The following is a 26,761-nucleotide window of genomic DNA, read 5'->3' on the forward strand; positions in this document are numbered from 1 at the left end:
TCAAACTCAAACGTAGCGTGTATAGCTTCAAAATATGCGTTCTTTCTATACATTACTGACGCTTTATGAGATAAAAAGTTCCATACTCACAAAATCCCTTCAAAGTAAGTTCTGTTACAGATGAGAAGACTGATCTCAGAAAGATGTATAACAAGAGCTATCCTCAAAACCCACTCCTACCCATATGAGTTTATTTATCAAGTACGTTAGGTCTTCGGGGCATATATTCAGTGTATGCATACTGTTCCCAGAGTATAGCTATGTTCCTAGTGAACTCTTGAGGGTCTTGAGAAGTAGGGCCTTGTCACCATTTATGTCCTGTTTATCATAATTGTCCTTTAGATATCTGTTCCCATACTTGCATTTTCCCACTCTTGACCACACCTGTTTGCTGGTATGTGCTGTTCATTTTTCAGGATTCAGCTCAGATTTTACTTCTTCCGGGAAGCTCTCTCTAAATTCCCAAGACTGGGTTAGGTGCCCCTCTTTTGTTTCTACACCCACTACCACCACCACCACACTTACTCCGTTCCTTGTTTACTTCTGGCCTAACACTGTGGCGTATTGTGTATCTCCCTACTAGATTTAGAGCTCCTTGAAGGAAGAGACTATGTCTGATTACTCTTTGTACAACATAACAATGTCTTACTGTTACAACGTGATTTGCTCTCTTAAGGGAACTCCAAGGTTCTTGGAAGATTCAGAATATATAACTTGGTTGCTGCCACTCAAGGTCTATCTACAATGGTCTTTGGCAACTACTTCCCTGTAATTCCAGAAATACCTTTCTTGAGTGTACCTAGGAACTGGTTTCTAGGATCAGTCTGGGTGATGGAGCAAAGATAGGGCAGGTGGGTGGCACAGGTGGGTGGGTGGCAGGCCATATGCTTTGCATTCAGGACTTCACAGCCATCTGTTATATTGTGATCTATTTCCTGGAAGGATGCTTAGCCCATTACACAGCCTGATGTTTAATGGAGGTTCTAAAATGAAGATTCACGTTATTCAGATTTGCACGGTTATTGCTGTAATGCTTTATCAAAGGAGCTTTTATCAAAGATTCTGAGAGCATTGGTTAAAAGAAACATGGTCTTTTAAAAGCTGATGTGCCAAATCTGGCAACAGACAATATGCCTACCCTCCTGGGAGTGACTGTCGGCTAAGCTCAGTCCATACTGCAGAATGGCAGCCTGACCAGTGAAGGGAGATTGTCTTTGGCAGGTCTTACAGTGTTTTTGCCTGTTAACTTTGCAAGCCTAGGTAGTTTGGTTATGCCTACAGTGTCTTTGTCTGCAAAATCAGTATGATGGTAAAAAAAATCAGTGTGGCCAATACTTACAGAGAATTTACCGATGTGTGTTATTTGCTCATGCTAGTCTTTATTCCAAACAATCCAAGCTCTAAAAAATAAGTAAAATAAGTCACATGACTTGACACATAAATTATTATTATTACCTCTCCCAAGAGGTTTGAGTCTCAAGGAATTGTGCATAAATTAACAGATTAACAGTCCCCCTTAAAAATATGATGTTGCTTAAAAGCAACGCTGTAGTTGTTTTGAAAAAGCAGCAGTCCAGCTTAGCTCAGAAGTGTAAATACAGAAAGGGAAAGTTGGGTGTTTGGAGAAATTTAGTAAATAAGGGCAGAACCGGTAACTGATTCCAACTTCCCTGTTCCTGGTGAAAACAATAGCTCTTTAATTCCCACGACTAGCCTATTAGCAGGCACATCAGGGTTTATAACACTGAACATTTACCAGGTCTTATCATAAAGAGCATGTCACGTGGTCAGGGACTGAAAGGGAATAAGGAAAAATGAAAACAATTGATATGTTAGAATGTAGAATTTTGGATTAATTTTTCTCTTTACATTTTTTTCTTTGTAGCATTGTTTATGCGACAAATTCATACATTTTTTTAAAAGTATGACATACTGAGAGGCCCGTGTACCGCAAAAAAAAACCAAAGTATGACATACTGGAAATGGTTCTCTGTGAAACAAATTAAAGTGCTTAGAAATTTGAAAAATAATACCGGTAGCTTTTCTCTGTAGGGGCCAATAGCCATAGCAATTCCATGGTGTCCTGAAATAACATAAATATATATAAGCAAGGATCAAAGAATAGCACAGTATATATTCAGTCTATTTAAACTGGCCTGTAATCTAACAATAATTCATATTTGCTTTGGATAATTACCTCTTATTACCCCCCCATAAAATTGTGCCTTCCTTGTTCTTTGCTTGTCATGTCCTTCCAATTCCCCATGCCATCTAGCACAAAGCTTAATGTGTAGTAGATCCTTGGTAGAAAATCTGTAGATTTTATTTCACTAAGCTTATTCTCTAATTTAACAAATCAATTCCCTTAATCTCTATGTACGTACAGCAATGTGTTGCTCATTTATTAACACTGGCAGTTGTCAGTATACCTGGACTAATAATATATGGGCAGCCTTTTAATTAACTTTCACACTTATTATGAATTAACTCTTTTATGATAATATACAATATACAAATGAGGAAAATCAATCTTAGAGAGTTTAAATGGCAGAATTGGGGCCAGATGCCCAAAGCCAGTGCTTGTTACATCATACCATATTTCAAAAAAAAATTTTCAATACCTAAGGAATAAGCCCTTTGGACTCCTCCACGTTGTCCTAAATATGAGGCTGAGTCATTCCAATCCAAAAATGAAGTCAGTAATTACTTTTCATTCAATTCAAAAAATATCTACTCTATCCATAGCATTTAATGTATATCCTGCTTAGAAGTCCAGTGGTAATAAAATGTTTAATTGAAGTCTTTTTGAGTTATTATTAAGCAAAAAAGAAGGCATTTATCTTATTTTATTGCTGTTGTTCAAAAAATTATCATATACTTCAACTCTCCTTTTGCCCCCTCCTTTCTTTTTTTTTAAACAGAGTTTATTTTTAAGAACAGTTTTACACTAACAGGAAAATTGAGAATATAGTAGAGTCTCCTCATACCACCCCCCCACCGCCACCCAGTTTCCCCTATTATTAACATCTTATATTTAGTATGGTACATTGTTACAATTAACTGTCCAATATTGGTCACTATTATTAAGATCCATAGTTTATTTACATTTTCTTAGTTTTTAACCCAGTCTTATTTTTCTGTTCCATGATAGCCCATTACATTTAGTTATCTCTTTAGGCTCCTCTTAGCTAGTTTCTCAGACTCTCCTTGTTTTGATAACCTTTACAGTTTTGAGAAGTACAGTTCAGATACTTAATAGGTTTCCCCACTGTTGGAATTTGTCTGATGTTTTTCTCAGGATAAGTCTGGATTTATAGATTATTGGAAGGAAGACCACAGAGGTAAAGTGCCATTTTCATCACAGCATATCAAGTATACATACTATTGGCCTTGATCACCTGGCTGAAATACTGATGGTCAGGTTTCTCCACTGTAACTCTTTTCCCCACTCCTTTACATACTGTACACCTTGGAAAGCTGTCAATATGCCCAGCCTACACCTAAGGAGTAGAGAGTTGTGTGTTATGCTTGCCCCTTCCTTTTTGTCTAATTCATATCGTCTTACATTTCTCTTTCAGATATTTTAAAGTAGTTCTTTTTTTTTTTAATTAATTAATTAATTAATTTATTTATTTTTGGCTGTGTTGGGTCTTCGTTTCTGTGCCAGGGCTTTCTCTAGTTGTGGCAAGCGGAGGCCACTCTTCATCGCGGTGCACGGGCCTCTCACTATCGTGGCCTCTCTTGTTGCGGAGCACAGGCTCCAGACGTGCAGGCTCAGTAGTTGTGGCTCACGGGCCTAGTTGCTCCGTGGCATGTGGGATCTTCCCAGACCAGGGCTCGAACCCGTGTCCCCTGCATTGGCAGGCGGACTCTCAACCACTGCGCCACCAGGGAAGCCCTAAAGTAGTTCTTAAAAGAAAACATAAATCATGAGGGGCCCACACAAAGTTTTTTTCTTTTACATCTTAAATTCACTCTGTAATCAAATTCTGTTGAGTTTACCTTCAAAATATACACAGAATCCAGCAACCTCTCACCACCTCCATTGCGGTTCAAGCCATCAATCTCTCCCTTACATTATTGCAGCAACCTTCTAACTGGTCTCCTTGCTTCTGCCTTTGCTCCCTACAGTTTATTCTCTATGTGGCAACCATAGTAATGCTTTTAAAACCTAAAATCAGATCTTGTCATTCTCCTATTTAAAATCTTCCATTGGCTTCCAGTCTAACTGAAGAGTGCAGGTAAGTCCTTATAATGCCTTATTTGATCTACCAACACCTCCTCCCTCTTCAGCTGCTGATATTCTTCTAACCCACTTTGCTCAGCACATACTGGCCTCCTGCTCTTCCTTGAAGATGCCAGGAAACTCTCACCCCAGGGCCTTTGCACTTAATGTAAAGCATGGCAGCCATCTAAGTGTGCCACCTGTATCTCTCTCTAGAAAGAATTTGACAATTAGCTGCGCAGAGTACACTTAGCTGACAGCCTCTTGTTATGGTCTTCTGGATCTGCCTTAATTTTGTGCTTGCTCTTTTTGGGAAGCTCCAGGCAATGACTGAGCACAGCAAGGGTTCTAGTCATTTCTGCCTAATGTGGGACTCCTCCAATGGGCAATATTTGCTCCAGAGTTCCCCACTGGGTCAGCCAACTTTGTCAGACGTGCATCACTGGCTAAGGCTCTTCCTGTTCTCACACCAGAGCTGAAGAACTCACCAGCATTTCTCTTAAAATGTGTGCCCTAGATTCTAGGAATTTTTCCAGGAAAGCAGAGAATGACACTCTATGGAGCATGTATTTCTTGGCTCATTTGATACATTTTTCAGGATGGTGTTTTCACTCTGTCAAAAGGGTGGATGCATATTCAGAACAAGACAGCCTACAAATGCAGCGCAGACTTCAAGACACTCCCACATTGCTCAAGAAACTAACAAAAGTCTAGAGAAACGTAAGTGACATTTGACATTTCGAATCTGGACTCTGCAATAACTAGCTGTGTGATCACTTGTTGAATAGGGATAGTAATACCTACGTTGACTGTTGGGACAGTCAAATACGATAATGGAGAAGGCTCAGTTACCAACGATACTTGTGGAGATAACTATAAATCATCACACTAATACTAATACCATATGCTATATATATAATACCAATACTATATATAATACCAATATCATACATCATACATAATACCAGTTTTCGTTGTGGAGATAAGTATAAATGGCTTATAAATTTGTCACGTTCTTTTCTGCTCAAACAGGAAGGAACTAAAATTTTTTTATGTTATTAAGAGGAAAGGACGATTCTTAGGAAAGAAACTGGAAGAAATCTAACTTCCCCTCTCTTTTTGTCCAATCAAGGGATTTGGTACGCTTCTAGTCGCCGAGCGAGGACCAGGGCAACGAGCACTTCCGGTTTCCTCTGCCATCCTCTCATCCGCCAGGCTGGGCTTTTCACTGCGCGTGCGCAAAGTCCGCCCCACCCCGGAACTTAACGGTTGACGAAATTGAAGTGTTTAAATCCTCCGGAATCTAATCCTGGATGGCGGGTGGCGCCCTCCTTTCTCCACGGAAGCTTGGGATTGGTCGGTATGGGACCAGTGCGGGGCGCTGATTGGCTGGAGCGCCAGGGTGTCGCGGCGACCGTGCGTGACACCTTCGGCACCGCCCTTGCTCCCTGACGGGTTGGGCTTCTGACCAGTCAACAGGCGCGGCGCGGACTTCGGTTTCGCGAGTTTCTGTTTGCCGCCCTGGTTCCCGCGACCTCAACGTCCCAGAGGCGGGGCGGAGTCGGCGGAGGCGCTCCTTGGGGCCGACCTCTGTTCCGGCCCAACAAACAAACCTCGACTCGGCGGAGGTTGAGGTGAGTGGGGATATGTGCTTCGGTTCCCCTGAGGAGCGGCAGCAGGACGGGAGGAAGGAGGGTGGGCAACACTCAGGGCCCAGTGGTGGGTTCAGGCCTCCAGGAGCCTGGACTAATGAAGTGAAGGGAAGCTAGTAGGAGAAACAAATTAAGCGGACCATGAATTCCTTGGGAATCGTTTGTACGTAGGTGTGTGAACGTGGTTTGGAATCGATAACGTGCCGTTTAAAGTTTTTACTGTGAAAATTTCTTGACTAAAGCCCTGTGTGCTCGGACAGCTACATAGTAGGGAATCAGTTAACGTTTGAAGTTCGTGGTCTACTGGAAGTAATGTATAAACAACAAAGCGTGAAAATGCTGTGTATGTGAACACAGGCGGTAGTAACACCACCATGGTGCCTAGGAAATGGTTTCACAGAGGAGTTGACATTCGGATTGGATTGTGAAGGATGCTGGGGGTTTACCAGAGCTTTCCAAGTAAAGGGGACAGCCTGCATGCAGAGATACTCGGGAACTGCAAGTAGTTCACTTTGATTGTGTTGTTGGAGGAGTGAATAGGGGTTAAGTTTGGAATAATAGGATGGGGCCAGATTTTGAAGGTCCTTTATTCTGTACATAAAGAAGAGCCATCAACTCTTCAAGCAGAATAACTTGATCAGATTTATATAGAAATAACCCTTCTAGCAGCACTGTGGGGACATTTCAGTAAATCTGGTGAGAGCTGATGAAGTCAGGAACTCAGGTAGCAGAGATGGAAAGACAGAATTTACATCGGGGAAGAGGGAGGAAGGAAGAGGTAAGGATGACTTGATGCTTTCTGTTATCCAGGGAGAATATGTTTTGCTAGGTATATGTGTTATGTTTCACTAGCTTTAATTGCTTGTGTGTTACTGTCAGAATAAACTGTCTCGTGTGTTTTTTTTATAATGAGAAGTAGGTCAACATTATCTTTTTACCCTAATGCATAAAGGAAGAGCAGACAAATATGGAGTTTTAAGACTCTTGTTTAATGAAGAAAAACGGCACTTTATTACTTCCTAGAGTTACGACTATCAATCTGAATATTGTTATCCATGACAACCAAGTAGCATAGAAGGACTTTAGAGTTTAAAACATGCATTGCCTGGAAGCTGTGTGACGTCCAGATGCCTCTAAGAGGGACTTTTTATCAACCTTACAAGGGCACTTTCAATAGGATTTTGTTCTTGTAAATATTTCCAACTTCTGACTTTAACTAAAAAATTCTTCTAAATGACTTCTGCACCAGCATGAATAACTCTCTCCTTCCTTATCTTGCTTTAAACAATTCATTTTTGCTAGAATTGAAGTAGAATGTACAGGGCCTAAAGATTAACTCTAAGATTTAATAAAAAGACATAGCAAATAATGAACTGTAAAGAAAGGACTTTGAGGTTTGTATTTTGCTTAGATAATATCTAGATTTAGATATCCAGTGGGCAATTAGAAATATGGGCTTGAAACTCAAAAGAGAGGCAGAAGCCAAAAGTTTGGTATATACAGATAGGTGTGGAAACAATTGAGAGTGGATGAGATTACCCAGAGAAGGTATGTGGAGCCAAAGAAACACCACTGACTTGGCACTGATACAAGTTAGTTTGTGGATATGCAGCATTTGCCTCCCATCTCCACAAGATTGAAGATTCATTGACTTTATTATAGACCTAATAAACATCTGGCCCAAATTGTTCCTATTTGCTTCTTTGTGGTTTTCTGAATATTATGAGGCTTTTGGTCAAAATCTCATGCCCAAACTACGACTGCCCTACCCAGCTCACTAAATTCATACAAGGATCTTGGGGCAGAATCTGTACTTTCTTTAATGAATAGATATATTGGTGGGTTTTGCTGCCTAGAATAAATACTAACATTAATTATACTGAATACTGTAAAGTATGAAAATGATCAGAATCCACAGGCACTTTATCTTATTAATTATGGTTGAAGACACTTCACTTAAGTAACCTAACTTTGTCTGTTATTTTCTTAATATGTGGTTAAATCGTGTTTCCTTTTGTTTTTCGTTTTTGTCACTCATTAGTAATATTCTTTTTACTTCTTTAGGATCCTGAGCATGTGAAATTGAGTAAATCATTCACCAACTATCATGGAGCCTACGTATCCTCTCACAGGGACCCAGATGAATACCAGGTATAGAAATATTTTTACAAAATGTTTTCTTTCACAGCTGCTCATATAACTTGGGTTGGAATAGAAGGGAAAAAATAATCTTTAGAACCAGGAAAATCTGGGTCCATATCCCAGCTCTACCTCTTATTAGGTGGATGACCGTGTTCAAGTTATTTAACTTCTCTAAGCCTCAGTTTCCTCATCTGTAAATTGGGGACAGTAATCTCTAACAGAAGATAATTGTGAAGGGTTAAATAAGATTACTAAACTAAAGGATCTGGGACATAGTAGGCATTCAGTAAATATTAGTCTTATTTCCTCCTTCCCTTATTTTAGTTTCACAGAGGGTCTTTTTATTCATGAAATAGTACCTGAACTTTTGAGGCTAAAGATCACATACATATTTATTTACATCCTAGACAAATGGGCAAGTGGTTGAGTTCCTTCTTCTAAACCCTAATTCCTTGATGGGAAAAATTTCACATTGGATGTATCAAGTTTCCTACATGTCCCTAAGCCTTTGCCCACTCAAGTGGTATAGGAAGGAGGAGCTTGCCAGCTGTCTCCTGATTTTCTCAGTTTGTCATTACTGTGAGGACCAGGCAAATTGGCTTGTGTTATTTAGCTCTTTGGATCATTTATTGTTCTTTTCTCCCCCAGAGAAGAACAATTAATGCTGACGTGTGAATTTTTTTCTTCTAAACTAGAATTGCATCCATGAGTTACCTTTATTTTCTGTATTATTTTTCTTTGTGCCAGATGTTCTTGATGAAGACAATGGGAAGCATGACCCAAAGAGGCTATCATATTCCTTTTACTTAATTTTGGCCCTTCTGTTCTGTCCTGTTGCTACCTCTTATTCTTTGAAAATTTGTCAACCTCTGTTCTTCTCTTTAATTTTATTATTGGGTCAAATCCATTCCTTACATTCTAGAGAAGTTAATATACTCGTGTGATTTAAACTGATTATTCCTGGTATATTCAACTCTAGTTTTTTAATTCATTTATTGAACTCTGGTTTTCAGTAATCTGTGGGCTTTAGGGCAGCAGTTTTGAATTATTTTTGGTTACAGACCCCTTTGAATATCTGATAGCCATGAATCTCATTCCCTATAAGGAAAAATACTTTTATACATACATGCAACATTTTGCACCCAATTTCAGGGCATTTGTGTCTCTCTTGCCTCTGAAGTCTACCTGTATACCTTAGATTAAGAAAAAAGACTAATAATGGCATTTATTGAAATCTTGCTCTTGTGCTAAGCACTTTGCATACATTATTTTTATTTAATCCTCACAACAAACCCATGAGGAGTAGGTACTATTATTATCCCCCTCTTTTTTTTTTTAAATGAGGAAACTAGCATAGAGAGATGAACTAACCCAAAGTTATATAGTTGGTAAATGGTATAGCCAATATTTAAACCTGAAGTGATTTCTATTCTGTACTGCAAGGAAGTAAACCTGAAGTAGTGTAGGTTGGGCTTTAAAGGTACAATGGACTACTTAGAGCAGAAAGAAATAGCTAACATTGAGCACTTAAAATAAGCCAGGAATTTTTCTAAGCATTTTACATTAATTGACTCATATTCAGTATAACTCTACCAGGAGATACTGATGTTATTCTTTTTAACAGCTGAGGAAACTGAGGCACGGAGACATTAAATAACTTGATCAAGGTCACACAGCCAGCAAATTTTGAAGCCAGGTTTCAGACCTAAGCAGCTGATTTCCAGGCTTTGCTTTTAACCCTTATATCATACTGCCTCTCACCAATTGGTAAATAATAAATATATTAGATATAGAGGTATAGATAACTTGACAGTTGGTCACTTACTACCTTTGTGACCTTGAACAAATTTCTTAATTTCAGACTGCCCTCATTTCAAAAAAGAGAGATTAAAAATCCTTATAGATATTATGAGCTCAAATCAGACAAAGATTTGAAAGCAAATAGCTAAGAATGTGGTGGATAAAGCACTACATCATTCAGTTTCTACTAGTATAAGCTTTGAAATCAGCCACACTTAGATTCAAATTCCAGCTCTGCTACTTAATTGCTGTATCAAGTTATAAAAGCTACAGTTTGTTATCTATAAAGTGGACAATAAAGTGTTTCTGGAACAGTTTTAGTGAGAAATATTGTATATGTAAAGTGGCCAGTAGGATGCCTGGTACATAGTAGGTGATCAGTAAATGGGCTAATATATGTATATTTTTTACTGCAATTGACTTCTTTTTTTTAAAAAAAATTTTTTATTTATTTATTTGGCTGTGCTGGGTCTTAGTTGCGGCACGCGGGATCCTCCGCTGCAGTGCATGGACTTCTCTCTAGTTGTGGCCCGAGTGCTCATTAGTTGAGGGCACGGGAGCTTAGTTGCCCCGAGGCATGGGGGATCTTAGTTCCCCAACCCAGAGATCGAACCTGCATCCCCTGCATCAGAAGGTGGATTCTTAACCGCTGGACCATTAGGAAAGGCCCTGGGGCTAATATTTTAGTTGAGAAGTTTTATCAGATGAAACATGAAAGTAAGATCTAGAACAAGATATTCTTAGTGCATGATATGATAAATATTTTTTCAGTTCAACTATTTCATAATCTACTACCATGCAAATGCACTTTTGTAGGTAGCTCACTGTCAGAGATTTCTTGCTTTAATTACATGTGATTAAGAACTCTGTGATGATGATATCCTATATGATTTAACATTGAAATCTTGCTTTACATTGCTTGCGTGATTTTTGTGGAGATTTATTAATGATGTCCTTTTGATGCTTCACTAATTAAATTTATGTGTGGGACTTCCCTGTCCATCCAGTGATTGAGACTCCACGCTTACACTGCAGGGGGCACAGGTTCGATCCCTGGTGCCTGATGCCACGTGGCACTGCCAAAAAAAACCCCAAAAAACACAGAACAATAACATAAAAAACTCATGTGATAGGGCCCAAGATACCAAATTTGAAAACCCTGAAAAGTTTTTGTGCTTTTCATGATTTTTTAAGTGTTATCTAGAAATCAGTTCAGAAGGATGGATATTAATTTTAAATTTAAATGTAAATACATGGTTTATATTCATTTTTCAGTTATTTAAAGAAGATTATATAGAATTGATATTCCCAGTTCTTTTTAAAAAGACTCACGTGTATATAAATATATATATGGATAGGATAAAAAGGACAGGAAGTCATACCTAAATTTTGAGTGCTTATTCTCTTGATAGCAGAGTTACAAGTGATTTTTCTTTCCTTTTTACTTTTTAAAAATATTTTTCAGTTCTAAAAGTAATCTGAAAACCCTATCATTTACAGTTAAACTGTTTCTTGTAAAATTTCTACTGTTTTTCATTGTGGTTTGATTTAAAAAAAAATTTTTTTTAAGGTTTTCTTCAAGCAGGATGATGCCTTTCTATTTTCCTCCATCAAAATGTGCACTTTGGAACCCAATGCCAATTGGAGATTATATCTACTTACGTCTCAATTACCACAGGTATAAAACGTTTCTCTTTCCAAATCAAACCAGGTTAAACAGGAGTCAAAAGAATATGTAAGGCAATGATTACAGTGACCCAATTTTTTTTTTAAACTTTTCTATTCAGGAGCTCCCCTCATACAAAGTATTCTTTCTGCTGCTTCTTAAATCTGTTCCTTGTGCTTTTAAGAAGTAATCTTAATTTCACAGTTAAAATATTCTGCAAATCTAAAGTTCTAAGTATTATAGGAAATCAAAAGAGACAAAATATAATAAAAACTGAGTTTTTCGTCATGTTTCCACATGGTATCTTTGAAGAACACTGAGAAGATTGATTTTGAGTTGAATAGACCATATTAGAAGGAACATAAAATATTTTGGTTATGGCCAGGATTGTGAAAGAAAGACATAGAAGCTTAGTCTTCAAGTAATAGAAAATAGAGATCCACTGAGATTTTATATTTAAGAAAGTTACTTGCTAAAAGCAGAGTTCTAAGAAGGATGGATCATAGTGGGGAGACCCTAGAGTCAGCCTAATGCAAGATGGTTTTCTGTAATCCAAGGAACGTAGATTTATTCTGTAGTGGTTTAAGGTGGTGTAACTGGAGTCAGACTTCCTGGAGGGTCAAATCCTGATTTTACCCTTTCTTATTTAAGTGACCTCAGTAAAGTAGCCAAGGATCAGTTTCCTTATTTATAAAATGGGGATATGACACTTGTTTCATAGTACTTTTGTAAGGATTAAATGAGACAGGCTGTAAAGCAGCAGTTGGCACAGTACCTGGACATAGGAGGTAGTCAATAAATGCTAGCTCTTATAAGGGTTTAGAGCAGTGTAGCAGTGTTGAGACCAAGAGGAAAGAATGAAACAAGGTGTTTTGAAGAAATGTGTAGCATTTGATGATCAACTGAATAGAGGAACTAAAGGAAAATTACAAGTCAAAAAGTATTTAAGGGCCTCCCTCATGGTGCAGTGGTTAAGAATCCGCCTACCAATGCAGGGGACACAGGTTCAAGCCCTGGTACAGGAAGATCCCACATGCCACGGAGCAACTATGCCCATGCGCCACAACTACTGAGCCTGCGCTCTAGAGCCTGCGAGCCACAACTACTGAGACTTCTTGCCACAACTACTGAGCCTGCATGCCTAGAGGCCGTGCTCCACAACAAGAGAAGCCACCGCAACGAGAAGCCCGTGCTCCTCAACGAAGAGTAGCCCCTACTCACCACAGCTAGAGGCAAGCCCGCATGCAGCAACGAGGACCCAATACAGCCAAAAATAAATTTAAAAAAAAAAAAAAGTATTTAAGTTCTCAGAGAAGGGTGGTATCATTGACAAAAACAGAGAGTGTCTTGTGGAAGTTTAAATATTTGTCAGACTTGTTCATTTTCTACATGTCTGTTAACCTATATTTTCTATTGCCATCTTTCTCTACTTCATTTTGAGTAATTTCTTTTGCTCTTCAGCTCTTCTAATTTTCTCTTTAGCTGTGCTTAGTTGCCATCTAATCTGTTCATTTAGGTTTTTTTTTTTTTCCTGGGGTAGTTTAGAACATATACCTTAATTTGATTTTTAAAAAATATTTGGTTGGGTTTATTTTTATTTTTGGGTGTGTTGGGTCTTCGTTTCTGTGTGAGGGCTTTATCTCCTTGCGGCGAGCGGGGGCCACTCTTCATCGCGGTGCGTGGGCCTCTCACTGTCACGGCATCTCTTGTTGTGGAGCACAGGCTCCAGACGCGCAGGCTCAGTAGTTGTGGCTCACGGGCCCAGCTGCTCCGTGGCATGTGGGATCTTCCCAGACCAGGGCTTGAACCTGTGTCCCCTGCATTGGCAGGCAGATTCTCAACCACTGCGCCATCAGGGAAGCCCTCATTTAGGTTTTTAAATGTGGGAGTATGCTATATATGTGAAAGATTATTTATAATATATACACACAGTTTATAGAATAATAAATTTGTCTTGTCTTTTTTCATAGTATCTTGTTCCTTACTCATATTCTAGAGTCCTTTTTATATTTCTTTAAACATGTGAATTGTATTTATATTCTGTATTCAGTAATGCTAGTATCTGAAGTCCGTAGATCATATGTAAACAAATGGATGTGACTATTTCAATCAAACTTTGTTTACAAAAACAGGAGGGCTCATAGGTTCTTGATCCTAAAATTCATAAAATTAAGAATTTTATGAATGCCTGGAGAACAACTATAACTTCAGTGTCTGCTTATTGCAATTCTGCTTTCCAGGTAGCCCTCCTTACCTGCTGCCTTTGACCCTAGGATTTCCCAACAGTGATCTTTCTGTACATTTTAAAAGATGTGTATTATATCTTAGGCAACATTTCATGGCAGGAAGGTTTTTTAGGCTGTCAGATCCACCACATTCGTAAAAGACATTTGTTATTTTTCAGAAATCCAAAGCTTGTGGTAACTGAAAAGACCATCCGACTTGCTTGTCGTCATGCTAAGCAGAATAAAGAAAACTTGCCATGCTTTTTACTTGGTTCTCTCACAGTAGATGAAGGTAATATACTTTGAAAAATTATTTTTATGAGTATAATAGATTTTATGTTTACTGTTTCAGTCAATTACTGTAATGTACTTTGGCTAATTTTCTTTACTGTATACCAACGTTATGAAGATGAGTAAAAGTTGACACTACTCATCATAGACTTTACAGTTTGGTCAGGTGGATAAATATATATGTAAGTCATTTTTTTTTAATGAAAGTTTAATGTACTCTTAGTATGAACAAAATACTTTCCTGTAATCTAGGCTTGCTTGGTTAATTTCACATTTCATAATTGGCGTGCCATATAATAACTGCTATTTTTGTTCTTCAGATGAAGAAAGTGTGACATTGACAATAGATCGTTTTGATCCTGGTCGAGAGGTACCTGAATGCTTAGAAAGAACCCCTACTGCTTCTCTTCCTGGGGACTTTGTGATCCCATGCACAATTCATACTCAAGGACTTTGTTCAAGAGAAATAATAGTGCACAATGCAGATGACTTCAATTCAGCTTTTAAGGTGAGATTTGTTGATATGTGATTATTTCTTATCCAACACAAGAATCAAACTATGTGTACTGTGTTATATTTTAATAAACCCATATTTAATAGGTATTCATTTAATTTCTGACTAAATGATGTTGACCTAAAATGCAATTAGATATGGTTTCTGAGGACAGAAATCCTAGGTAGGTAATATGGGTAGCATTCCAGAAGAGGAAGCAACATGACCAAGATAGCAAAGTGCAACATGTACTCAGGGTAACATTGAGGGTGGAGAGTTTTGCTGGATTTGTGGGCAGTCAGACTTGAGTATTAGTTTGTTTAGATCATAGAGAGCCTTGTCTGCCAGGCTACGGAATTTGAACTTTATCTAATGGGCCATGTTTTTCATTGAAAATTTCTGAAAAGAGGAAATACTGTTAAATCAGGGATGGTTAATGTGATAGGGAGGGCTGACTGAAGTCAGAATAGGTAGGCCATTGCAGTAGTCAGGTGTGTATTAGAGGGGGGTGTATTAGCCTATAGCAGAGTGGTGGCAGTGAGACCAGAAAGGGCACAGTCTGCATGAGCAACTACAGAGGAAGAACTAACTTGACAATTTGGAGTAATAGAAAAGAATCGGAGAGGAATGGACCTTAGATTCTCTGAGACTGAGTCAAAGTTAATTTATGTCCATTTTTACCCACGTAATAAATATTTATTGAAAGCGACATTCTCCAGTAAGAGTTTAAAATGCTGCTGGGACATATAGGTTGGAAATATATGATGGAGCTTGGTATATAAATCTTTTTTGCTTTAACATAATTATTCATATAACCTTTTGGTCACATGGAAGAAATAAGAGAATTGAAATGTTGCAAATCAGAAATTGTTTAATTTTATTAATATAAGATATATGAAACAAAACCTTCAGAGATAAGGACAAATTTCAAAGCTTTAAAATAATTGTATAATATTGATTCCTCAGGCTCTGCAGCATCATGTGTGTAGCAAAGATTCCTTGGATTGTGGTAAACTGCTTTCCCTAAGAGCTCATATCACTTCCAGGGAGAGTTTGGACACTGTGGATTTTGACTTGGATTGGGCAGCAGTAACTCTAGCAAATACCTTTAAATGCACACCTGTGAAGCCCATCCCCATTATTCCAACAGCTCTGGCAAGAAACTTGGGCAGTAATCTGAATATTTCTCAAGTTCAAGGTACCTATAAATATGGGTAAGTAAAAGACCTATTCATCCAAAATTTTAAATATTTGTCACATTAGTATATTTTCATGTTATTCACATAATGTGAAATAATTGTTTGGTCAGTTTACATGCCTGAGATCTGTGGCAGCTAGATAAACAACCAAGGAAGGTGAAAAAATTGTTAATTTTTGCTGAATATAGTTTTCTGATAATGAGCCTAATGGAGGCTGGAGAATTATTTATAATATGCAGAGGTTTTAAAATAATTAATTTATTTATTTATTGGCTGTGTTGGGTCTTCATTGCTGTGCACGGGCTTTCTCTAGTTGCGGTGAGCGGGGGCTACTCTTCGTTGCGGTACGCGGGCTTCTCATTGTCGTGGCTTCTCGTTGCGGAGCACGGGCTCCAGGCACACAGCCTTCAGTATTTGTGGCACGTGGGCTCAGTAGTTGTGGCTTGCAGGCTCTAGAGCTCAGGCTCAGTAGTGTGGTGCACGGGCTTAGTTGCTCCGCGGCATGTGGGATCTTCCTGGGCCAAAGCTCGAACCCGTGTCCCTTGCATTGGCGGGCAGATTCTCAACCACTGCACCACCAGGGAAGTCCTATAATATGCAGTTTTAATTGTGAATAATGAGCACTGCAGATAAAGGAGATTATTAAATTATAATGTATGATACTCTTGCTTACCAAATTGTCAACCACTTGAGGGTGGAGTTTCCTCACATAGCTGAAGCAGCATCCTCTCTAGCTTCCTATTAACACTCTTAGTTTCTTAGGAAATGTAAGCCAAATTGCTTGCTTTCTGATCCTCAGCAGGGCTGCTTCCCTGAATCCTCATCCACTTTCTTTATCCATTGTCTACTGAGCTACATCAGACAATGTAAGCACCAACTGCTTTAAAGTCTAAGCAGTTCACTTCTGGCTTCCTTTCCCACTGACTCCACCCTAGTTCCTGTTAGGTCTCTAGAGCTCGAAATGTTTGGCAAAGTAAACTCAACTTCAAGTCTTGTCTACCAAATATGCCTCTTCAAAAGAGGATAAGAAAAAGGATTTTCTTTTCAGAGTGTCCCTGGAACAGCAAGAAAGTTCCCACATGCTGATCAGAGCACCTTTCTGGTTGGGGTGGCACAAAAGAAAAAGCGTTGCTATATTCCAAAATCATGGAATGGTCAAAGGTGATAGTGATTAAAAAGTGTTTGAATTAAATTGAACATTTAATTCTCTTGGAGTAATAAAATACTTCTCAATTGGTACATAGAAATTTGTGTTAAAATTAACCAAAAAATTAATTTATTTTCCTTAGTACCTGAGTCCATCTAGTGAAGCATGAATTTACCTTTCTTTGAATTATTCCTTTGTGACCCCTTGGCATGCCAGTAGTAACCCAGGATGTTCAGTATTCTACCTAATCACCTATTCCTCTTGCCCCTTTCTACCTAGAATTATTTAATTTATGACGTTTGCCTTTTTCTTTGACCACATTCACTTGTTTACCCTAATATTTATTAGGATCCATTGTGGAATAGTATTGTTTTATACACTGGCATTAAATATATAAAAAAACCGTACTTACTGTCCACTAAGTATATTATCATGTAAACACAATGTGGATAAACGTAATAGGGTTTTATATATAGTGCAGGGAAAGCAGGAAGGTGTGTCCAAATTGCCTGGGAAAATCATGGAAAGCCTAAGCTGGTTTATCAGGTTGTCAAGGCAGAAGAGCTCTCAAAGCAGGTGTAAGGGTCATTGTTGATACATAAATCTCGTGCCAACTCAGGCTTAATCATATTGTCACATGGCTTGATAAATTCATCATCTTTGTGTTTTAGGGTTATTATAGCAATAAAATGTATCCTCAGTGATACTATTAAGACTTTATATCACAAATGGCATTGTTTTTACTTTTGTGTTTTAAAGCCATAACAGTAAACTCTTGACAGTTGTACTGTACTTATCAAATTCTTAAAACTTATTGTCAGTAATAAGTATATTATATTAACAAAGTATAAATGTAGTATAATGTCCTTTTAGGGAAAAGTGAGCTTTGGGGTTCTATCATGATGGTTGCAAAATTCTTTGATAGCGGTTGGAGGAATATAGTACATGGAAGATTGAATATCCCTCACCTAATTCAACCTCCTTCAGTGAGAAGTCACATCTGTTGCAATCTTGTCAAGTCACCTGCATGCTTGAATACTTCCAGCAACAGGAAATTCATTTCTCCCAGGGAAACCTATTTGGTTCTGCACTTGTTAGCCTTGATTTTAATACTTTTGATTTAAAAAAGTTGATACTTTTTAGAGCAAACTTTTTCAAAAGGTATGTAATCTTCAGTGACCATTTTAATACATAGAAATTTTAAGATATTAAATCTCTTCCATGTCATCCTCATAATTAGTAGAATATTTTTCTACACTTTGAACTGTTTTCTTTGTGTGCATGTGTATGTAAAAGAAATTATTCATTTGAATCCTCTCCTCTGCCTAAAATATACTTCTTCAGCACTCAGATTATCTCTTTTAGGTAAAAGTGCATATTTCCAATTGTTTTTACATGAATGTCTTCTGTTTAGATATCTTACCATGGATGAGACACGCAAATTGTTACTTTTGCTGGAAACTGATCCCAAGATTTATTCTCTCCCATTAGTGGGAATGTAAGTATTGCATTACTTACGAAAACCTTTTCAGCCATGTATGTATTCAAATGTATATTATAAGCATGTGAATCATTTGTACTATGAATATGTATTAATACTTGGATCACCTTATAAAACCATAAATGCTAATGATGCTTAAGCTTTCTTATTTTAACAGCTGAATCAGTTAAAATAAGATTTTTGTCCAATCTTAGGAAGAATTCCAGTATATAAAACAAAACTGAATTCTTCTGGTTGAAGTTGAAGCCTTAGAGCCCTGTTTCTTTAACCTTATTCACTACCCCTGTCCTTAAGGCATCTTGAAGAACTCAGGACTCAGGATAACACTGTTTAAAATTCACTGCCAGGCAATTTTGCAGAAATTCTCTTTAGTGTTTATGGAGATCTCTTTTCGAGTTGGTGGTTAATGACATTTAGATAGATTATTCAGTCAGAAATTTATACTAATTCAGTATTTAATGAGTGCTTACCCTATAAATAGTATTATGTTTCATACTGTGTTGGGATTTAAAGCTCCTCAAGGAATTAATAATTAAAGGTGAGGCGATAAAATATTCAAATATTCCCACATAGAAAGATAAATAATAAGAAAGTGTATGATTTACTATGAAATAAACAATTTAGACAGTGAGCACTATTACTGTTTGCAAGAGAGATGATAGGGGACATTTTCTTAGAGAAGGCAAACTTGAGCTGGACCTTTAAGTGTATAGATAATAGAAGAGAGGACTGACTGGGAAGGGAACCCATATGTGGGAATGGTATATGCAGACAAAAAATGAGAGTACAGAAATGTTCTGTGGACCACGAAATCTCCTTACAGTCTTTTTGCTCTGGTCCTGGTAGTGGCTGTGTGTTATTGCTGCTAAGTGAATATCTATTAAGAGTTTTCTGAGACTTCCCTGGCGGTCCAGTGAGTAAGACCCCGTGCTCCCAATGCAGGGGACGGGGTTCAATCCCTGGTCGGGAAGCTAGATTCTGCATGCATGCCACAACTAAGAGTTTGCATGCTGCAACTAAGAGCCAGTGCAGCCAAAATAAATAAATAAATACTTAAGAAAATAATAAAAAAAAAAATTTTTTTTAAAGCGTTTTCCGTTTTTCAGCCTACCTGTATAATTATAGACTTAAATCCTCTCAATAACTCTATGGTTTTAGGCTGCTAACTTCTTTCTCCCCTAATTCAGCCTATTCTTTCTAGTGCAGGCTAATTGATTCTAATTGATTTCTGCTTTCACCTCTATTGTTAACCATTTTCTTTCCCACAGTTTTACCATCATTTCAGTGGAAGAGGACAGAAAGTAGTGCTCTGTCTCTGAATCTGTCTATGGTTATATGTATATCTATAGTCTCCCTCTTAATTATCAGCATGGTTTAATGTTCATAGATTTCTTATTTATGAGCCCTTTTATCTGTTCCTGATGAATGCCAAGAATTTCTGCCACATTACCTTGAGAAGAGCATAATCTAAAGGATGTTAAGTACTAATTTGTAAAATGACTATAGTTTTTAATTTCTATTTTTTGTTTTAGCTGGCTGTCTGGAATTATACATATCTATAGTCCTCAGGTGTGGGCTTGCTGCTTGCGATATATGTTCAGTTCTTCTATTCAAGAAAGGTAAGTGATATTTTTTTCTGTAGGGTTTTATTTTGATCTTCACCTCCATTCATGTTTTACTGGTGTTATTTAAAGTTCATGCAATGCCTTAACCTTTTATAATACTTAGAAACCAGAAGAACAGGCACACTAAGGAAGTCAAACATTATATTAAATGGGAATAAAACCAGACAAAAAAGGGTGACATTGTGCTATACTTGGAAATGTGAAGGAATTCACTTGCCTAATGACAGTACTGTAACACAAAAGACATACTTTTTATGAGTGGAAAAAAACCCCTAGGGATCATCTACTCTAGCATCCTATTTTATAAAAAAGATTAATTTTCATGGAAGTGACTGAAAATGAGTTTGAATTTGTTTCAAGTGTTTTATTGTTACCCTGTGCTGCTGATAGTACCTTAAGAAACACTTGGGATGAAGTTTAATGTTCTTGGAACTAAAGCACAAGCATTGGAACTAATAGGGAAACTTTATTTCTAACCTCAACTCCTCATTTAATTTTGTTATTTTGTACATGTTGCCATTATTTGCCTCTTACTTTCTTCATCTATTAAATGAAAATTCCAGAATCTGTTTCTGTCTGCTTTGGTGGCTATAATACACTTTTTAAAAAAAACTTTAATGAAAAGGCAGTATAAGTACATGGCACTAAATCAGATATATATAAAGATACATAATAAAAATGTCTCTTCCACCGCATTTCCCCAGATCCTATCCCCAGAGACAATCACTGTTAAAGGAGTATCTTGTGCTTCCTTCTTGAAATACCAATGCATAGACAAATAACACCCTTCCCTGGTCTGTAAAAGTTAAATCACAAATGGGATCAAACCGTTCTACCTTTTCTCTGTTGCTTTTTTCTTTATATCATTATACCTTGGAAATCATTACTAAATCTTGGCACATACAGATTTAATACACATATTTTACAACTGAATAGTAAATAATATATACTATATTTTAAAAACTACTCCTTTTGCTTGCGGACAACTTTGTGTATACATCTTTGTGTGTATATACTAGTATATTTGTGGAATAAATTCCTAAAAGTGGTTTTTCTGGGTCAAATAGTATATCACTTTAAATTTTGTAGATATTGCCAATTTGTGCTTCAAAGACTATCAGTTTATAATCTTTCCAACAGTGTTTGAGAGTGCCTGTTTTCTCCATCCCCTCACTAACACTGTGGAACAAGTATTTGTTGAGCACCTACTATGTACCAAGCACTATTCATGATATTGGCAATAAACAGTAAACAAAATAAAGACCCTGCAGAGATAGGCAGTAAACAGAAAAAATAAGTAAAATAAATAGTATTTTACAAGGTGATGAGTGCTGTGGAGAAATAAGCAGGGGAGGTGGATGTTGTGTCTCTGGTAGTGGCAGGTAGGGTTGCAGTTTTAAATAGGGCAGTCAGGCAGACAAAGACTTGAGATGGGGGAGTAAGCCATGTGGCTGTCTGGGGCAGTATCACAGGGTGATGGGTACAAAGCTGTGGGTGAAAGATCACCTTGCATCTTCAAGGAACAGCAAGGATGTAGCATGGCTGGAGAGGAGTGAGGGAAGGGAAAAACAACAAGACCTCAGAGAAGTAACTGGAAGGCCATTATTAGACTTTTTTTTTTTTTTTTTAAATTTTTGGCTGCGTTGGGTCTTTATTGGGGCGTGGGCTTCCTCTAGTTGCGGGGAGCCGGGGCTACTCTTCATTGTGGTGCGCAGCTTCTCATTGCAGTGGCTTCTCTTATTGCAGAGCACGGGCTCTAGGTGCGCAGGCTTCAGTAGTTGTGGCGTGTGAGCTCAGTAGTTGTGGCTCGCAGGCTGTAGAGTGCAGGCTTAGTAATTGTGGCGCACAGGCTTAGTTGCTCCATGGCATGTGGGATCTCCCTGGACCAGGAATCGAACCCTTGCCCCCTGCACTGGCAGGCGAATCCTTAACCCCTGCGCCACCAGGGATGCCCCCATTATTAGACTTTTGATCTTTGCAAATCTGACGTTTTATAATCTCATCTTCTGGGAACCTCCTAATCATGTCTCTTGCCATTATTCTGTTGGGTTGTGTATCTTTTTCACATTGCTTTGTAAGAGCTCTCTTTTTCTTTTTCACTCTCTGTATATATACATTTATATAATATGTAAAGTATATATTTCTTAAAATATATGTTATATGCTGCAAAGATTTTATATATGTGTATATAAATATGTTATAAAAATGTGCGTGTGTACATACATATATGTATTGGTATTGGTATAGATATGTGGCAAAAATTTATTTCCCCCAGATTGTCATTTCATTTCACTTTGGTTAATATTTTTTCCCAGACTTTTTTTTTCTTTTAATTATATGTTCAATACATTCTAAGCCAATATCCCATTGTGTTTGTGTGAATACATGTGTATTAATTAATTTATTTATTTTTGCTGTGTTGGGTCTTCATTTCTGTGCGAGTGCTTTCTCTAGTTGTGGCAAGCGGCAGCCACTCTTCATCGTGGTGCGCGGGCCTCTCACTATTGCGGCCTCTCCCATTGCGGAGCACAGGCTCCAGACGTGCAGGCTCAGTAGTTGTGGCTCACGGGCCCAGTCGCTCCGCGGCATGTGGGACCTTCCCAGACCAGGGCTCGAACCCGTGTTCCCTGCATTAGCAGGCAGACTCTCAACTGCTGCGCCACCAGGGAAGCCCCCAGACTTTTTTTAAAGTCCGATTTATCCATCTTTTTTTTTCTATTTTGCTTAGAAAGGATTTTTATTGAAAGGAAAATCTCTTGTTTTTTCTCCAGAAGCTACAGTTCTACTTTTTACATTTTATTTTAATTATATAATATAGTTAGTTTATTTGCAATAAAAGAGAAATTAAATATTCATTTTAACGTATTAGTAATATTAAGTTTTATTATCAGTGACGGGTCTTGCTTTAATTATTTATTGATAGTAAATGCTTGGTGAAGTTAGTTTTGAAGCTCTCTCTGTCAAAATGAAGCGTTAGGGAATTTCTTTGATACCTGGACTCTTTAATTACTGCCGGCCTTTAACCAGGGAGGTATCAGCACTGCTTGGCATAGCTTAGGTTAGTACTTTACAGCATTCTGATCAGTGGTCTTGTCTGACCCTAGAGAGAGGAATTGAGCAGAATAGGCATTCTGCCTCCTAAACCCTCACTGCTTTGTTTTGTTAATAGTGTAATATATCCCCAAATTATCTTTCATTCAACATTTTACAAAGTAGAGACAACTACTAAAAGGTTTTTTTTTTTTTTTGGGTTCACGGGCCTCTCACTGTTGTGGCCTCTCCCGTTGCGGAGCACAGGCTCCGGACGCGCAGGCTCAGCGGCCATGGCTCACGGGCCTAGCCGCTCCGCGGCATGTGGGATCTTTCCAGACCGGGGCACGAACCCGTGTCCCCTGCATCGGCAGGCGGACTCTCAACCACTGCGCCACCAGGGAAGCCCTAAAAGCATTTTTAAATAGTGGGTTTTGGTGTGTATTTTAAGGACTCTTGATTACTTTACAGATATTTGTTGAGTCATGTAGTGAATAATAAAATGAATGTTCATTTTATCAGTGTTTATAGTAGTGAACTATTGTGAATAATTTAAATATCCACTTTTAGAAGTCTGGGTGAATCAATAATAGCACATCTATAAATTGTAATACTGGATAGTCACTAAAAAAGAATAGGGAGGTCTAAGGTATAATATAGAACAGTGACATGGAAAGAAATCCAAGATTGTCAAATAATAAATAGAAAATGCAATTAAGGAAACAATCCCATTTACCATTGCAACAAAAAGAATAAAATACCTAAGAATAAACCTACCTAAAGAGGTAAAAAACCTGTACTCAGAAAACTGTAAGATGCTGATGAAAGAAATCAAAGTTGAAACAGATGGAGAGATGTATACCATGTTCTTGGACTGGAAGAATCAATATTGTGAAGATGGCTATACTACCCACAGCAATCTACAGATTCAGTACAATCCCTATCAAATTACCAATGGCATTTTTCACAGAATTAGAACAAAAAATTGTACAGTTGGTATGGAAACAAAAGACCCCAAATAGCCAAGGCAATCTTGAGAAAGAAAAACAGCTGGAGAAATCAGGCTCCCTGACTTCAGACTATACATCAAAGCTACAGTAATCAAGACAGAATGGTACTGGCACAAAAACAGAAATATAGATCAATGGAACAGGATAGAAAGCCCAGAGATAAACCCATGCACCTGTGGTCACCTAATCTGTGGCAAAGAAGGCAAGAATATATAATGGAGAAAAGACAGTCTTTTCAGTAAGTTGTGCTGGGAAAACTGGACAGCTACATGTAAAGGAATGAAATTAGAACACTTCCTAACACCATATACAAAAACAAACTCAAAATGGATTAAAGACCTAAGTGTAAGGACGGACACTATTAAACTGTTAGAGGAAAAAACATAAGCAGAACACTCCTTGACATAAATCACAGCAAGATCTTTTTTGACCTACCTGCTAGAGTGATAAAAATAAAAACAAAAATAAATGGGACCTAATGAAACTTTAAAGCTTTTGCACAGCAAAGGAAACCATAAACAATACGAAAAGACAACCCTCAGAATGGGAGAAAATATTTGCAAATGAAGCAACTGACAAGGGATTAATCTCCAAAATATACAAACAGCTCATGCAGCTCAATAACAAAAAAACCCCAAACAATCAGAAAATGGGCAGAAGACCTAAATAGACATCTCTCCAAAGAAGACATACAGATGGCCAAGAGGCACATGAAAAGATGCTCAACATCACTAATTATTAGAGAAATGCAAATCACAACTACCATGAGGTATCACCTCACACCAGTCAGAATGGCCATCATCAAAAAATCTACAACAATAAATGCTGGAGACGGTGTGGAGAAAAGCGAACCCTCCTACACTATTGGTGGGAATGTAAATTGGTAGAGCCACTATGGAGAACAGTATGGAGGTTCCTTAAAAAACTAAAAATAGAACTACCATATGACCCAGCAATCCCATTCCTGGGCATATACCTGAAGAAAGTCATAATTCAAAAAGATACATACACCCCAGTGTTCATTGCAGCAGTATTTACAATAGCCAGGACGTGGAAGCAACCTAAATATCCATCGACAGATGAATGGATAAAGAAGATGTGGTACATATATACAATGGACTATTACTCAGCCATAAAAAGGAACGAAATAGTGCCATTTGCAGAGACGTGGATGGACCTGGAAACTGTCATACAGAGTGAAGTAAGTCAGAAAGAGAAAAACAAATATTGTATAATATCGCTTATATGTGGAATCTAGAAAAATGGTACAGATGAACTTTTTTGCAAAGCAGAAATAGAGACACAGTTGTAGAGAACAAACTTAAAGATACCGAGGGGGGAAGGAGAGGATGGGATGAATTGGGAGATTGGAATCAACATGTATACACTACTATGTATAAAATAGATAACTAATGAGAACCTACTGTAGAGCACAGGGAATTCTACTCAGTGCTTTGTGGTGACCTAAATGGGTAGGAAATCTAAAAAAGGGATATATGTATACGTATAACTGATTCACTCTGCTGTACAGCAGAAACTAACACAACATTGTAAAGCAACTATACTCCAATAAAAAATAATTTAAAAAAAAACTATATCACAGACCTATTGAATATGTGGTTTAGAAATACACTAGTAATCATGTTGTGTGCTTTTAATTAAATGTTATTTCTCTTTTCCCTCAAAAAAAAAAGGAACAAATGCAAATAGTGTGTATAGTATCTTGTTTTTGTTAAATTGTATAAAATGTTTGCGTATGCCTAGGGGAAAATTCTGGAAGTAAATACTGTAAACTGGAGAGTGGAATGGGATGTTTTCATTTTCTATTTTATACATTCCTGTTTTTGTTTAAAGTATTTACAAGGAATATGTATTCTGTAATAAATGTATTTTAAAAATTAAAAATTAGTAACATTAAAAAGTAAGCATAGGGAATTCCCTGGTGGTCCAGTGGTTAGGCTCCACGCTTCCATTAAAGGGAGCATGGGTTCGATCCCTGGTCAGGGAAAAGTAAGCATAAATTTGCCCCTCAGTTTTCTTCCAAAAATTGGACTGTTTAGTTAGTCTATTAACTAGATTGAGGGACTCACATAGAATTCTTTGAGTGTATTCTTGTTATTCTCAGTAAATTTTAATTAAATGGCATTTTTTTATCCAGGGTTTTTTCAGAATCTGGAAATTTCATTATAGTTCTCTATTCTGTGACACATAAGGATCCTGAGTTTTATGAATGCCTCCCTTGTGATGGCAGGTTACCTGACCTTCGATTCCAGCTACTAACTAGTAAGGAAACATTACATCTTTTCAAAGTAAGTGATTTGATTTCCTAGCACACTTATGACTATTCAGGGTTGTACTCAAATTATTAGGCTTTATTTATAATCAGTCTTACTAAATATTAACTTTATTCATTTATGGTTAATTTTGTTTTGTAAATTTTAGGCCATATCTCCAGAACCAAATTCTAATGCAGGATCAAACGTTATCTACAGAGTAACTTTCCCATGTTTTCCTAAAACCTTTGAAGACTATATCAAGAATTTAATGTATATGTTGTATCATTTTATGATACTGAGAGTTAATTTGTGATCTTAGTGTTTTCTTTGTCCTGATTGTTAATTTTTAAATGTATGGGTATAACAAATGGTTTCTCATACTTAAAAGTCAGTGTCTATAATATATAACCCTAGGAATCAGAATAGATTAATATGACTGGCAAAAATATTCGTTTGGGTTTTTCTGTAAGATCTTATGG

The 26,761-nt window shown here is 37.6% G+C and overlaps 1 protein-coding gene across 1 annotated transcript in view; it reads left to right on the forward strand.

Moving 5' to 3' along the window:
• Positions 1 to 5,749: 5,749 nt before the first annotated feature.
• Positions 5,750 to 26,761, forward strand: part of STIL (STIL centriolar assembly protein) — a 54,087-nt gene continuing 33,075 nt past the window's right edge. The window contains exons 1-10 of the mRNA XM_082680898.1: positions 5,750 to 5,859; positions 7,942 to 8,028; positions 11,390 to 11,497; positions 13,890 to 14,002; positions 14,322 to 14,509; positions 15,461 to 15,503; positions 15,645 to 15,708; positions 18,255 to 18,338; positions 19,874 to 19,960; positions 26,165 to 26,315. Of these exons, the coding sequence (XP_082537024.1) occupies positions 7,985 to 8,028; positions 11,390 to 11,497; positions 13,890 to 14,002; positions 14,322 to 14,509; positions 15,461 to 15,503; positions 15,645 to 15,708; positions 18,255 to 18,338; positions 19,874 to 19,960; positions 26,165 to 26,315 (882 nt within the window). The 5' untranslated portion in view covers positions 5,750 to 5,859; positions 7,942 to 7,984. The remainder of the gene's footprint in view (positions 5,860 to 7,941; positions 8,029 to 11,389; positions 11,498 to 13,889; positions 14,003 to 14,321; positions 14,510 to 15,460; positions 15,504 to 15,644; positions 15,709 to 18,254; positions 18,339 to 19,873; positions 19,961 to 26,164; positions 26,316 to 26,761) is intronic.

Source organism: Grampus griseus (genome assembly GCF_964374135.1).
Source record: "Grampus griseus genome assembly, chromosome: 1".
NCBI classification, from domain to species: Eukaryota; Metazoa; Chordata; class Mammalia; order Artiodactyla; family Delphinidae; genus Grampus; species Grampus griseus.